Source organism: Urtica dioica, chromosome 4 (assembly GCF_054948205.1).
Source record: "Urtica dioica subsp. dioica isolate 48M chromosome 4, U.dioica_male_clone48M_v1_H2, whole genome shotgun sequence".
In the NCBI taxonomy this organism is placed as follows: Eukaryota; Viridiplantae; Streptophyta; class Magnoliopsida; order Rosales; family Urticaceae; genus Urtica; species Urtica dioica.
In genome coordinates, this window is record NC_142759.1 from 19,197,601 (window position 1) to 19,211,317 (window position 13,717).

The 13,717-nt window shown below is 35.0% G+C and overlaps 2 protein-coding genes across 2 annotated transcripts; one reads left to right on the forward strand and one right to left on the reverse strand.

Annotated features, from left to right (window-relative positions):
- The first annotated feature begins 3,941 nt into the window (after positions 1 to 3,941).
- Positions 3,942 to 5,620, forward strand: LOC149401022 (aluminum induced protein with YGL and LRDR motifs). The gene is made up of 3 exons (XM_089612779.1): positions 3,942 to 4,533; positions 5,007 to 5,127; positions 5,206 to 5,620. The coding sequence occupies exons 1-3, from the start codon at positions 4,069 to 4,071 to the stop codon at positions 5,394 to 5,396; spliced, it is 777 nt and encodes a 258-aa protein (XP_089468905.1). The 5' UTR covers positions 3,942 to 4,068; the 3' UTR covers positions 5,397 to 5,620.
- Positions 5,621 to 7,653: 2,033 nt separating this feature from the next.
- LOC149401023 (glycolipid transfer protein 1-like) lies at positions 7,654 to 8,425 on the reverse strand. Its single transcript, XM_089613436.1, has 3 exons — positions 8,288 to 8,425; positions 8,152 to 8,207; positions 7,654 to 8,072 (listed from the first exon to the last, which is right to left on the reverse strand). The coding sequence occupies exons 1-3, from the start codon at positions 8,403 to 8,405 to the stop codon at positions 7,800 to 7,802; spliced, it is 447 nt and encodes a 148-aa protein (XP_089469562.1). The 5' UTR covers positions 8,406 to 8,425; the 3' UTR covers positions 7,654 to 7,799.
- Positions 8,426 to 13,717: the final 5,292 nt, after the last annotated feature.

Sequence of the window (13,717 nt, forward strand, 5' to 3'; positions counted from 1 at the left end):
TATAATGGCAAATAAAATGCACCAAACATTACATCTATTTCTCTCCCTTTTATGATTTTTATGATGGACAATTTAGATTCAACTAAAGATATTGTTATGATTTGAATTTTGAACTGAATGCATATTGTAAATTTTATTATTATTAGAATATGTGTTATACATTATTCTTCAAAATTAGTCATAGAACGTTGTGTAAAAACAAAGAGTATTGTCCCGAAAAAAGAGTGAAAGTTGTTAAGATCATGGATAACTAAATTGACCTCAATTATGACAACCTAACTCTTGAAAGAAGAAGAAAAAATATATAAGATACATAAGAAAAAAAACCTCAATCTACATAAAGATAGGAGTGTCTCTTCAAAGCATAGACCTCGTCTTCGCATCTCACTCAAGAAGTTAGACAGACAATGAATTGCATCAAATTGTGTATATTAGTCATAGGACGTCGTGTAAAAATATTTTACTTGCATAACCTTGACATACTTTTGAATCTGTTAGTGATTAGTTTAACCTCTTAAACGAAATTAAAAAATTTGATGTACTAAGTATCCACTTTTTATTGGGTAATTTGAATATGTGAAACTAATCAAAACAAGAAAAAAAAAAGAGAGAGAACTAGGCAAACAACCAATTGTAATATTTTTTTTTCTAAGAAATGATACTTCAACTACCACCACAAGTCCAACTATCCAGCGTGGTCTTCCACTCGTCATCATTAAAACCATTTGACTTACTATTCTCTAGCAATCCTCATGAGCCGCAACATATGATTCGAAAGAGGTGACTCAATATTGTCGTTCTATCACGAAACCGCTTCTTCGCATCACGGGTGATAACCTTATCGATTTGAACGTGAAAGTTGTATGTTGGGAGTAGCTTGTGTGTAACGAGATCATAGTACAAAAACGAGAACTCGGAGTGAATATCATTCAAAATATCACTCATTTTTGCGGAGTTATCTCCAACCACGAGGGATTGCGAGGAGATATGTGTTCGCATACGAGCCCCTTCCTCCCCCAAGCTGTTGGCCAATGTGCCAATCTCCTTCTTCTTTTGCCTCTTCGGTCGATATACTGCATTTAAAAATAAAAACAATGTAAGAAGATATAACCATTGAAAGAGTTAAAAATAAACAAAAACTAATTAAAACATTACTCATTCATCGTCATCAGATGGAATATCAGTCACATCTAACTCAATATCATCATAGACATCTTGGTCTCGTGCATAATCAACAAGTTTCTCATCCTCGTCATTCTCGTCATTCACAAGCTTTACTACAAAGTTTTTTTGAGAGAAAGATGAGTTCACATTGGAAACCTAGGATACGTAGTGCTACAACTAGTGCAATGTTGAAAAAACTCTAGGTACATTCACTGGATAAGAGGATTTAGGTATTTAGAGGCCAAAGATGAGTGAAACGAGTGAACTATTAGAGAGGCCCAATTTCCCCAAAAGGTAATCCAACTTTGAGCCTCGAAACGTTGTCGAACTCATAGTTCACTCATTCACTCATCTTTGGCCTCTATATACCTAAATCCTCTTATCCAGCGAATGTACCTAGAGTTTTTTCAACATTGCACTAGTTGTAGCACTACGTATCCTTGGTTGACAACATTATATCTCCTCTTACATTTCTTTGAAGTCGACATGCTAACTTATATCACCACCAAAGAGTGGCATTCAAGGATCTCTGGGAATGAAGACTCCTCGTTACCGCATTGGATACACCGTGCTAGACCGGTTTGAGACCCGTCCATATTGACGAAACCGCCCGAACACCATTGGAAGCGAATACATCCATCAATCGTTGCAGTGCGGCGCCTGAAAATAGCCTCTATAGACAACACCATAAATTGGTAGGAATGGGTTTGAACACCATCCAACCAACCTCGCCTCCATTGCTACAAAAAGGTATGTCGCTTCTAAAGACCTAAATATCGCTTCTATTTGGCCTTTAGAAGCGACATTAGAAGCGACAAAGTCGCTTCTAAAGGCTCGCTTATAATGGTCAGTCGCTTCTAAAATTAGAAGCAACACAATTAGAAGCGTCATGTCGCCTCTAGTGTCGCTTCTAGGTCTATGAATTTGGCGCGCTAAATGGATCCCATGAAATGGCACGAGTGAGGCGTGAAGAAGCGGGCGGGACTCGATGGAGCTTCGCCGGGGCTTTGACCGAGGCTGCGACACGATGCAAAGCTACGACATGGGGTGGCAAAGCAGAACTGAAGCGCGGAACGGGGGAGGTGCGGGGTTTTCGGACGAGCTCGCGGGGTTGTCCAGCTCGATGGCTACAAACAGATAGAGAGAGAGAGGCTGTAAGACTCGGACTTAAGGTTGTCGGGCTCGAAGACTTATCGGTTGGTGGCGGGGGGCTGTCGGGCTGAGGCGGGATTATCTGGCTGAGGCGGGGCTGAAATTAATTAGAGATAGCGTCAGTGGTGTAGAGAGCAAGGTGGTGTGGTGTGGCGCGGTGGTAGTGGTCGGATGGGTGGTGTAAAAACAAAAATAAAGAAAGAGATAGAGAGACGTAGGAGGGCGAATGGTGGTGGTGGTCGGAGGGGCTGTGGAAAAACAAAAAAAATGAAAAAGAGCGAAAGAATAGAGAGACGTAGGAGACTCACTGGAGGTGGTTATGGTTGAGGTTGGGCGGCATGGTGGAGATGGCGGGGGTGGCGTGGTGAGAGCGGAGGTGTTGGTGGTGTGGTCTAAGAGAGAGAGAGAGAGAGAGAGAGAGAGAATGCAGTAGAAATCGGAGATCGAAGGTGGTGGTTAGAGAAAAAAAATCGCAGAGGGAGAAGAAAATCCGCAAAATGAGTTGAAGAAGAAGAGAATTGGCGAGCATTTTTATATTGTCTGACCTAATTTATAAGTGACTTTAGAAGCGACAAGCCGATTCTAAATTTTAGGTTAGAAAAAATTGTCTCGTTTTGCGAAAAATTGAAAAAATCAGCGGAAAAAACAAAGCGCCAAATTTTTCAAAGCGACTTTTGTTAAACTTTTGGATATAATCCTAAAAAATTTGATTTTTTCAAGATATAGTACTTGGATTTTCGTTGATTAGGCAGGAAGCAAAGAGTCGCTTCTAATTGAAAAAATCGCTTATAATTAGAAGTGACTTGTCGCTTCTAAGTTCAGCCGTCGCTTCTAAAGTCTTTTTTTTTTTAATAGTAGTAGTGTTATTTGGTCGCATCTCATCCTCATGGTGCAAGTCATCAACCATTTACGTTGAGATCTGCCGCAGAAGAACACAACTTACGATTTTCACCCACCAGAATCGAAGGGAATCCAACCGGTGATTGGAGTTCCCGTCGGATATCCCAGAAGAGAGAAAAAAAAATACTAGATCGGATAAAAGGTTTTGAAAAAAAAAATAAGTGGAGAGAAAATAAAGAGGCGTTCTAATCTTTGAGATAATAAAAAACCAACACTTTTCTTTGAGAGAGATTTTATCTATCCCGATTCTAATTATATTCAAAGTCCAAACTCACATTTTATATGTGATCGTGAATAATGATGGGTGTTTAAAAAAAATAAAAAATATAAACCTTTTAAGGGGAAAAAAAAGTCCTGCAAAATTGTGAAACTTTCGTAAAGAATAGATTAATTCCTACACTTCTCTCGTACAAAATACAAATACATAAAATTACACATATGACCCCCATCCACTAGGATCATTACAAATATCATACACATTACTCGTCAAAAACTCAAAACAATACCAACGGCTCCTACTTGTCTTCCCCTAGTTTTTGTTTCTTCCTTTCTTTCACTCGCAAAAAACGACACGACATCTTATACAAGTCCCGTTAAAAAAAAAAAAAAAAAAAAAAGTTAAAGAAAAAAACAAAAACATATACTAACGAGAAAGATAAGAATACATGGAAACTCGAGAATCTTATCCCATCAACAACACCACTAGCATCCACGCCCATGAAGTCAGACCGAAATCACGAAACTGCCACGTACCACCATCACTATAAAATAAAACCTCACTCGCAAGAACATGAAAACAACTACTTCATTTACACAAAGAGCTTGATCATCATCAAACCATAGGAAAAAAAAATGTTGGCGATATTCCACAAAGCATTTGCTCACCCACCAGAAGAGCTAAACAGCCCGGCCTCATATAGGTCAGGCTCAAAGCCCCCAAAACTCCCAGAAGAGACTCTCCGAGACTTCCTCTCTCACAACCCTCAAAACACCTTCTCTCTCTCCTTCGCCAACTCAGCCGTGCTCGCTTACGTCACTCCACAGAACCCTTTCTCGTCGTCGCATTCTCAGCACAGGCAGTTCTGCGGGACCGACGATATTTTCTGTCTGTTCCTGGGGAGCTTGAACAACCTATGCTCGCTGAACAGGCAGTACGGACTCACCAAGTCTTCAAACGAAGCCATGTTTGTGATCGAAGCTTATCGGACTCTCCGGGACCGTGGGCCTTATCCTGCCGATCAGGTGGTCAAGGATCTCCATGGAAGCTTTGCTTTTGTTGTCTATGATAGCAAGGCTGGTTCTGTCTTTGCAGCTCTGGTATATATTCTAAGCATGATTTTTTTTTTCATGGGGAGTTATTAACTTTATTATTAGAAAAAATATTAGCTGTATTCTTTTCTTGTATCTAATCGAAATGCACAATTTATCTGATCAATTTTAAAAAAATATCAAATATCTCTATTCAATTTAATATATCAACTTGTTAGGTATTTAAAAAGCAAGAAGTCTTTTTACTCCAAAAAAAAAAGCATGAAAGTCTAAAATGTTTTAATTGTAAAATAAAATAAAATCATAATTAATTTTTATAAAATATCTCTTAAGTTTTGAATTTTAATCTAAATTAAAAAAAAAAGTAATAATTCAGTACTCAAAATATTCTTACAATATGTTACGGATTAAAATACAACAATCATTCAATCCCAAAAAATTGATTGATAACATGCATATGTATGTGTGTGCGTGCGTGTATATATGTGAAGTAGGTGATGATGATGATAATGATTATGTAGGGGTCTGATGGTGGAGTACAACTTTATTGGGGCATTGCTGCGGATGGGTCGGTCGTAATTTCCGACGATTTGGACGTCATTAAAGAAGGCTGTGCTAAATCTTACGCTCCTTTCCCTACAGGTATGTAATATTAATACAGTACTTGCATATTATTCATTACATTGAGATATATTGATAATATCTATACATGCATATCAGGGTGTATGTTCCACAGCGAGGGAGGGTTGATGAGCTTTGAGCATCCGATGAACAAATTGAAGGCCATGCCCAGGATCGACAGTGAAGGAGCCATGTGTGGCGCCAATTTCAAGGTCGATAAGTACACACGTGTCAACAGCATTCCACGTGTCGGAAGCGAAGCTGACTGGACCAACTGGCCTGCCCTTTAGCCCTATATCAGATCTTAATGCCATCATTGCCACGCCATTGCCACGTCACGTCTCTTAATTTTGTGTATTTATTTCAAGTTTAGCTCTGTTTCAATTCAAACGCTAATTCCATAAAACTATTTGGCTTGGGTCGCCATGTTACTTAAGATTAAAATACTGTGTGGGGATTAGAATATTCTGCTCAGTATCCTGCTTTTTACATATTTACAAGATCGATTCAAATATTCTCGCATCATGCTTCAAAAATCACAATATTACCACAAAAACTAAAATATAAAATTTGAATTAATTATTTTAACATAAATATAACACATACGATAATTAATTATTATTTTTATTTTACTCTTATATTTATTATTTTTATCCTACTTAATGAATTTTGTGATATTCGTCATAATTTTAATATTTTTATTAATGATAAAATATAGATTTATTTGTTGCTAGAATATCTATTTTGTAGAAAAAGGTATCTATGAGATATTGGTGGTGAAAGTAAAGATAGATATTCGGTTGCTACTTTGTCTCATTTCAGACATAGAAAGATAAGACTTTATCTGCAATCAACATCATGCAAATACTGCCAAAGCAAAAAAAAGAAAAAGTAGAGATTTTTCTTAGTAATTATACTTATCCAACTATCCTAGATTCATTAGTCCATAATTGCTTTTGGTCCCAGTTCAGCGTACAGACGAATTTGGTGCAACCTCACTTTTCAAAGGAAAAGAGGACAAAGGTCAATATTGCGGATAAGCTTAGTTTTTAAACTTGCTGCTATTCATGATTTAGAGGTTACGCCATATGATTGGTAAATGTTTATGGAAAAATAACCAATATACTTTGTGTTTAATTGACATATCGAAAAAAAGTGCTGGCTTTTTATTATCTCAAAGATTAGAAATTCTAACGCAAAGTATACAAATTAGACATTTTTTAAAATCAAAAGTTAAACTCGATATTTCACTTAAATACAAAATTTATATATGTGTAATTTTTCCAATGTTTTTTTTGAAAATGATGTAGAAGGGTGATCAGCATTTTGAAAATAAGCACAGCGGGCTAATTTTTGTGTGATCAACAGTTTTTAGCGTAGCATCTTGATCCTATGTTCATTGTTTGCAAATAATTAAGCCTTAAAAATTCATTTCGATTAAAGTTAATTAATAAGTGTGTATAAAACGCATTCATCACACAAAGTATAGTAACATTTCGCGTTTGTAGATCAGCCAAACTAAAACTATTTCATACTATACCTCTATTTTGTATTATTACAACTATATTTATATATACAAAATCTCTTAACAAAAGTCGTTTCGATTAAAGTTTAGAACTAATTTATAAGTGTGTATAAAACACATTTATCACACAAAGTATAGTCACATTTGGCGTTTGTAGCCGAACTAAAAATATTTCAAACTATACCTCTATGTTGTATTTTTACAACTTTTATTTTTATATACAAAATCTCTTGACATTAATCATTTTAAAATATGGTATAGGCCACCTTAATTAAAGATCACTAGCTCTCTAATAGTTAAAGTAGAAAAAAGCTAGCTAGATTACAATAACTGGATTGTGCGACGGTTTTTTAACCGTTGTCTAAACTGTCCACGATGGTCTTTTTCCGATGTGGAATCCTCTGTCTAAACTATATTATGAAATGTGCAACTTGCAACTTAATTATCTGCGTTGAATGGTTGACTATATTGGTATATACAATAGAAAATCATATTCTTTACTAATTTATCGATGACCGTCTTAAATTATATCATAATAAACATATTCGATACACTTGTTGATCTTTTAAAATAATAAAAAAAATATGTTGGGGCATGATAGGGATGGCAAATTCGTGTTCGTGTCGTAATCGTGTCGTGTTTGTCGTGTTTTTAAAAATATGCAATAGAACCAAATCCGACCATTTATTAATCGTGTTTGAAACTTAGATCCAAATCCGACCATTTATTTTTTTTACAAAACCATATCCATTTAAATTAAACCATTTATTAATCGTGTTAAATGGTTAATTTAATCGTGTTTTAATCGGTTTTACTCATTTAGACAAATTAATTACATCTACATTAATTACATCGAGAAAAATGCGTTCTTCATTGCTCACTCCTTCCATGGCATTTTGATGGAAGAGTAAACACCTACCATTGACACCATTAAAAATACAAATTTCAACAAATATAGGCTAACATAATATGATGCTAAGATGGACATGATAGAAAGATCTAATCTCTACACAAGTCAAAACTATTGATGCTAATAAAAGAACCATATGGATTTCGATAAACCTTGATTAACACAGAAAAATGAAAAATAAACATCTTAGGATGAATTGACCCTCTACAACCTCATATTAACATATACTTCTCAACTTCCCTACCCTCTAAAAACCATTTAGCCCAAAAATACCGCTTTCTTATTTTCGGTAACATACAAGTTAGATGAGATGAATCGTAAATCAGATAGAAGCGAAGATTGTTGCATGTTTGATATGTAGAAGGTGATTTTAGAGATTAGTGAATGAAAGAAGTTTGACCTGGTCAACCAAAGAAGGCCATTGGTACAACTGGAAGAGCCTTTAGTTGTTTTGGGCTCAACCTCTGGACGAACCATGTCGTACAAGTATTTGAACTTTTCGCGATCTATGTTATATTTCGTCTCTAACCTCTGCAAAAAAAAATAATAGTAATAATAAAAAAAATCAAATAAATAAATTGGATTGTAATTCAAGCAACATTGCACTGACCGAGATGTTGCCGCCGATATCGGTCTTGACGAGGACCATGGCAGCTCCGAACTTGTCTGAAATTGAAACCACAAGGATTCGAGCTTTTTTAAAATCAGAGGAAGAAAAATAAATTGGAAAAAGGATCTAAGTTTACCGATGAGAGGCAAAATACGTTTGCAGAGCTGCAAGAAAGGCTCCGTCAGGGTTTGGTCCTCGTCGGATTTGCAATGCTTCATTTCTTCCAACGCCGGACTGAACACCGTCTCTGCCATCTTTCGATCTCTCTCTCTCTCTCTCTCTCTCTCTCTCTCTCTCTCTGCAACACAACAATGTATCACGTTTTCAGTAATGGTGATGGAAAAAGCACGAATCACGTGATAATCGACAGTCTCGTGATTGTATATTCCCAATATTGCTTTAATCTTTCTCAACACATGAACATATACAGTTACATACATAAATAAAGCTGAGTACTATGAATCAATTCAGACCTAAGCGAGAGAGAGAGAGAGAGAGAGAGAGAGAGAGAGAGAGAGAGAGAGAGAGAAAGACTTACTGATGATGTGATTCCGACGACAGTGGGCAATTCAGCTGGGATCAAGATCAATTCCACGTTTCTCTTTCTCTCTCTCTCTCTCTCGATTGGGATTCTCAGTCCGACTCTCGCTCTGTCTATTCTTCGTTCCGATTCTCAGTTGTTCTCCCTCCCTCTCAATTTTCCTCTTTTTTTTCATCCAATCTCTCTCTCTCTAATCGCCTCGCGATTTTTCTTTTCCTTTCTCTTCTCTTCTGCGTTTCTCTTATGTGTGTTTGCGTGCAATTTTGTTTAAGCGTGCTTATTTTTCTTTCTTTTTTTCACACAAAAAATAGGAGGGAAAGTGATGGGGTGAAACAAAAGAAAAATATTAGATTGAAATTTCATGGAGAAAAATGGAGGGAATATTATGGAGGGATATCAAATCTCAATATTAATCTAAAAATTTTATAGTTACATGAAATAATAATAGAAGTTTATAATTACATTAAATAATAATAGTTTATGAATGACATAAACAAATAACATTGGTAAGGTAAAGTAAATTTTTAATTGTGAGTGTTTGATATGAATTGAGTTGAATTAAAATCAAATAAAATTGAATACGATACGTTATTATGAGACTATTGTTATTATGATTATAAATTGTGAATTGTGATGGTTCAATATGAATTTAATTGAAATAAAATAAAATTGAATACGATACGTTATTATGAGACTATTGTTATTGTGATTGTTAATTGTGACTGTTCGATATTAGTTTAATTGAATTGAAATCAAATAAATTTGAATACGATACGTTATTATGAGACTATTGTTATTGTGATTGTAAATTGTGAATTGTGGTTGTTCGATATGAATTGAATTGAAATAAAATAAAATTCAATACGATACGTTATTATGAGACTATTGTTATTGTGATTGTTCGACATAAATTGAACTGAATTGAATTGAAATCAGATAAAATTGAAAACAACTAATTCGATAGATTATTATTGCTTTGATGAAGTCAACTGGCTATTATGTCACTAATTAGATTAGTAATTGAATTACACTCCTCACTGCTATAACCTCCGGTCCGACTAGAGACCAGCTTCAGACTTCGAGCAGCACTCATCAGTTGATCTAAGTTTTAACACCTGTCTGGGATCCACTAGTGGTACTTTCTTCATCATGACATCAGCGCCACTGGTATGATTAGTTATAACACCGATTCAATTCGATAGAAATGTTATAACACGTTATGACACTTATTAGCATCAATTAGTAATTGTCAAGGTAACATGTCATAATAACGTATTGATTAGTTGTTACTAATCTATCGAATTCAATTCAATTACTAATCTATCAATAGATTAATTGTAACACGTTATGACACTCAATTCAATTACTAATCAATTTGATAGATTAGTTATAACACGTTATGATACTATTGGTACGAGAACACCACTACACATACTAATTAGATTAGTAATCGAAAACAACTAATTCGATAGATTATTATTGCTCTCATGAAGTCAATTGATATACTATTGACTATATTATATCATACGTGAATTGATATTGATACGAATGTACCTTATTTTCAACCTTAACCCATACCGAAATTGATTGAAAATTATAAGTTGTTCTACGACCATATAAATGTCAATATATGACAAAACAGTTATTTTTATTCCATCATATTTTCTAATATCGATTTTATATTTATACATTTTGTTTATATTTGGCTTATAATTATAATTTTATATCTTTTTCCTTTATACTTATAATTTTAGATCACTTTTCTATATATTAATAATTTTACATATATAATATTAATCGTGTTTAACTGGGTCGTAATCGTGCTATTACTCGTAATCGTATTAATTGGGTCATATTCGTGCGGATCGTAATCGTGTTTCGTGTCGACCATTTAATAATCGTGTTAATCGGATTTTAATCGTGTTCCCGTAATCGTGTCGTTTTGACCCATTATTTAATCGTGTTAGTGTGTTCGACCCAATTAAGAACCGATCCATTTATTGAGATCCAAATCCGCTTTAAATCGTGTCGTAACCGTTTCGTGTTTCGTGTCCGGACCAAATTGTCACCCCTACATGATACTATCATTATTTATGTACGGAAAACACTGCACTAGTAGAAATATTGCCTTAAACGATGGTTAATAACCGTCTTTTAAAGCTTAGATGACGGTTGATTTTCATCATGATTAGTTTCCATGACGGAAATAAGTCCATCATTTAAAGTTTTTTTCAACGACGGTTTTAGTCCGTTGTTTAAGGCTAAAATTAGGAAACTATATATCAATACCTTTCAACTTTCACGACGGTCTTTTTCCGTTGTTGAAAGTGCTGAAAAATGATTTTTAGTCGTGACGGGATCCAATTCTACTGTAACGAAGACTATATAGTCGTGACTAAACCAATCTAAGGTCGTGACGAAATGTATATACGACGGTTAATGTTTGATAAGTGCATTAATCATGCGGAAAACTCCTATTTTCCCGACTAAATCCAAGCTTGTTTCGAGTATTTGTGATGTTTTTTTGTGTGTTTTTGAGAGATTGTAGGTTTTAGAGGTCAATGAGATATTAATGAGGTTAGTAGAGCATCACGTGAAGCAACGGAGCCATTTTGAGAAGATTCGAAGACTTTTCGCCAACTTAGAGCAAAGAAGAAATACAGCGTCCTCTTGTGAATAATTCTGAGAGTTTGAATTAAATATTTTGGATGATCCAATTTCATGATTGGATAGAGCTCTCTCTTATCTTTCCAACGTATATTTATTTGCAAGAATCGGACATCGGAGCTATGGCCGTTACAAAATCGGTGCGCGCAGGGAAAAAAAGGGTCGCGCTGCGATGTTCCGAAAATCGCCGAAATCGATCTCCGAGCATGAAGCGCGGAACGCGAGGTCTTCCGGGATGTCAACCTCATGGCGCGACCCTCGAACTACGCGAGGTCCGCTGAGACAAAAAAAGAGGAAACGCTGATTTGGAGTCGATCTGAGCCGTTGGATCACTTTTAATTACCCAATCTGCTCCGAAAATTAAGAGAAACCCAAGTATTTTGACCTAGGTCTATAAATACGCCTCTCAATCTCTTGTTTAGGACTTTTGGCACTTTTTCATTGTTTTTCTTAGTGTTTGGGAGAGATAGAGAGAAAGAGGAGAACCGTTCTTCATCAATTCGCGCCAATTACAGTTTTCTTCTTCTCTTTTACTCTTGAACTCCCGTATTTTAATTTTCAATTTAGTTTTCAATTATGGTTTCTTCTTCGTCTCTTTCTTTTGTTTTATTTTTATTTTCTCGCTACGCCATGAACTAATTCCATTAAGGACTATGGCGTAGCGGGTTTAGGATGCGGTTATGGATATGATTTAATATATTGAAGTTCAATTTCCATTCTCTACTACTTTGCTTAATTCAAATCCATTTTTAATGCTTGATCGAGATTAGCTACCTTGTTCATGATTTTTATACTTCAACTTGATGCTTGAGAAAGATTAGGTTGTTAGTGTTTTGGTTTGAATTACTATGATGCATGCCTAGGCTAGAGATAGTTAGGTTGCCATAGAATCGTGTGAATGCTCTTGTTATGAATGCATGTTTTTGTTAGGGATTGAGATCGAGAGAAGATTTTCCTAATTTTGACATAGGTTGTTAGATGCTCGAGAGAGATTTAGCAATATTATTCTGTGAGTATGGTTAGCAAAGAGTAGTAAGTTGTTTAATGATTGTGCGTCAAATTCGTGTATCCAAACCGTTGAATAAACCCGTGAAGCCTTGGTCCTTAGCATCTCTTTCTGCTTACAGCTTTTATTTGATTATTTTGTTATTTAATTGTTTTAAAACTTGTCAATAATTTGTGACATCTTTCCATCTTTCCTTTTAGTTCAATTCGTGCTAGTTAATTTGTTTGATTAATTAAGCTTGTTCCTCGTGGGATCGACACTCGTACTTAAATTACTATATTACTTTAGCGACACGTTGCGCGCGTAAAAATCGCAACAATGTTCAAACAAGTTTATAATGTTCTTAAGCTTGTATTAGTTCCGAAATCATACGTATATGATTTCTATAGCAAAAGTAAATCCTAAAAAAAAAACACAGATTTAATAAAAACAAGTTAATCTAACAACAACAAAAACACTAATTAATATAAGGATATAATAGGTACCAATAATTTAATGGGAAAAAGGTGTAATACAATATTACTGATATTAGAAAAGTACACCTAATCAATTTTATTAATGTCTTTCTCAGAGATAAATACCCTAATTCTTGCATTAGATCCATGCATAAAAAAAAAAAAGAAGAAAACGTGCAAACGAAAGAAAAAAAGAACGAACGATGAATATTTATTCTAACAAAAAATATAAATATAGTTTCAGGTTGTGTAAAGCTATGTATATAAAAAAATATATTAAAGGTAAAACTAGATTTAATATTTTTAGAGCTCCCTTCAATTCAAGCAATGAAAGTAGAAGGAAAAACATCTCTTGAGTCGTGCAAGCCCTTAAGTTGCATCTTGGGAAACCCTAGAGGCCTCCATGAGCTTGTGTGGCAACTTTCTCTTCCTTCATCCTTTTGGACCAGAAAATGCTCCAAACCTTTTGTTACCAACACCCAAAATAATAAGTAGGAAACAACACCCAAAATAAAAATAAAAAATAAAAAAATCGGATAGAGTTTAGGAGCTCATGGAAGAAATGGAAATGGTTGGTGTTTTGGGTTGTGACTTGGGAGTTGAGATATAAGTGGTTTAACTGTTGAGCAAATTGAGAGAGATTTGAGAGAAAATCTAAGAGAAATTGTATTATTGATCTAAGTTTGAAGTTACAGACAAACGAAAACTATATCTACTTGCTTCCGTACAAAATACGTAAACGACATTTCAATAGCGAAACGACTACTACAATATAAAACGACGACTCATAACTAAAATAAAGATTTATCGACAAGTCATAACTAAGTTGGGCGATGCCTTTCAAAGACAACTGCTACATCGCAGAGGTTAGCTTGTCACGTAAGAAACGAAACCGCG

Bases quoted from the DNA above. Each gene is read 5' to 3' on its own strand.
- LOC149401022 (XM_089612779.1), top strand. From the start codon at position 4,069: ATGTTGGCGATATTCCACAAAGCATTTGCTCACCCACCAGAAGAGCTA. The intron at 4,534-5,006 runs GTATATATTCTA...ATGATTATGTAG, and splicing joins GTTCTGTCTTTGCAGCTCTG to GGGTCTGATGGTGGAGTACA. The intron at 5,128-5,205 runs GTATGTAATATT...CATGCATATCAG, and splicing joins TTACGCTCCTTTCCCTACAG to GGTGTATGTTCCACAGCGAG.
- LOC149401023 (XM_089613436.1), bottom strand. From the start codon at position 8,405: ATGGCAGAGACGGTGTTCAGTCCGGCGTTGGAAGAAATGAAGCATTGC. The intron at 8,208-8,287 runs GTAAACTTAGAT...TTTCAATTTCAG, and splicing joins ACGTATTTTGCCTCTCATCG to ACAAGTTCGGAGCTGCCATG. The intron at 8,073-8,151 runs GTCAGTGCAATG...TTTTTTTTGCAG, and splicing joins ATATCGGCGGCAACATCTCG to AGGTTAGAGACGAAATATAA.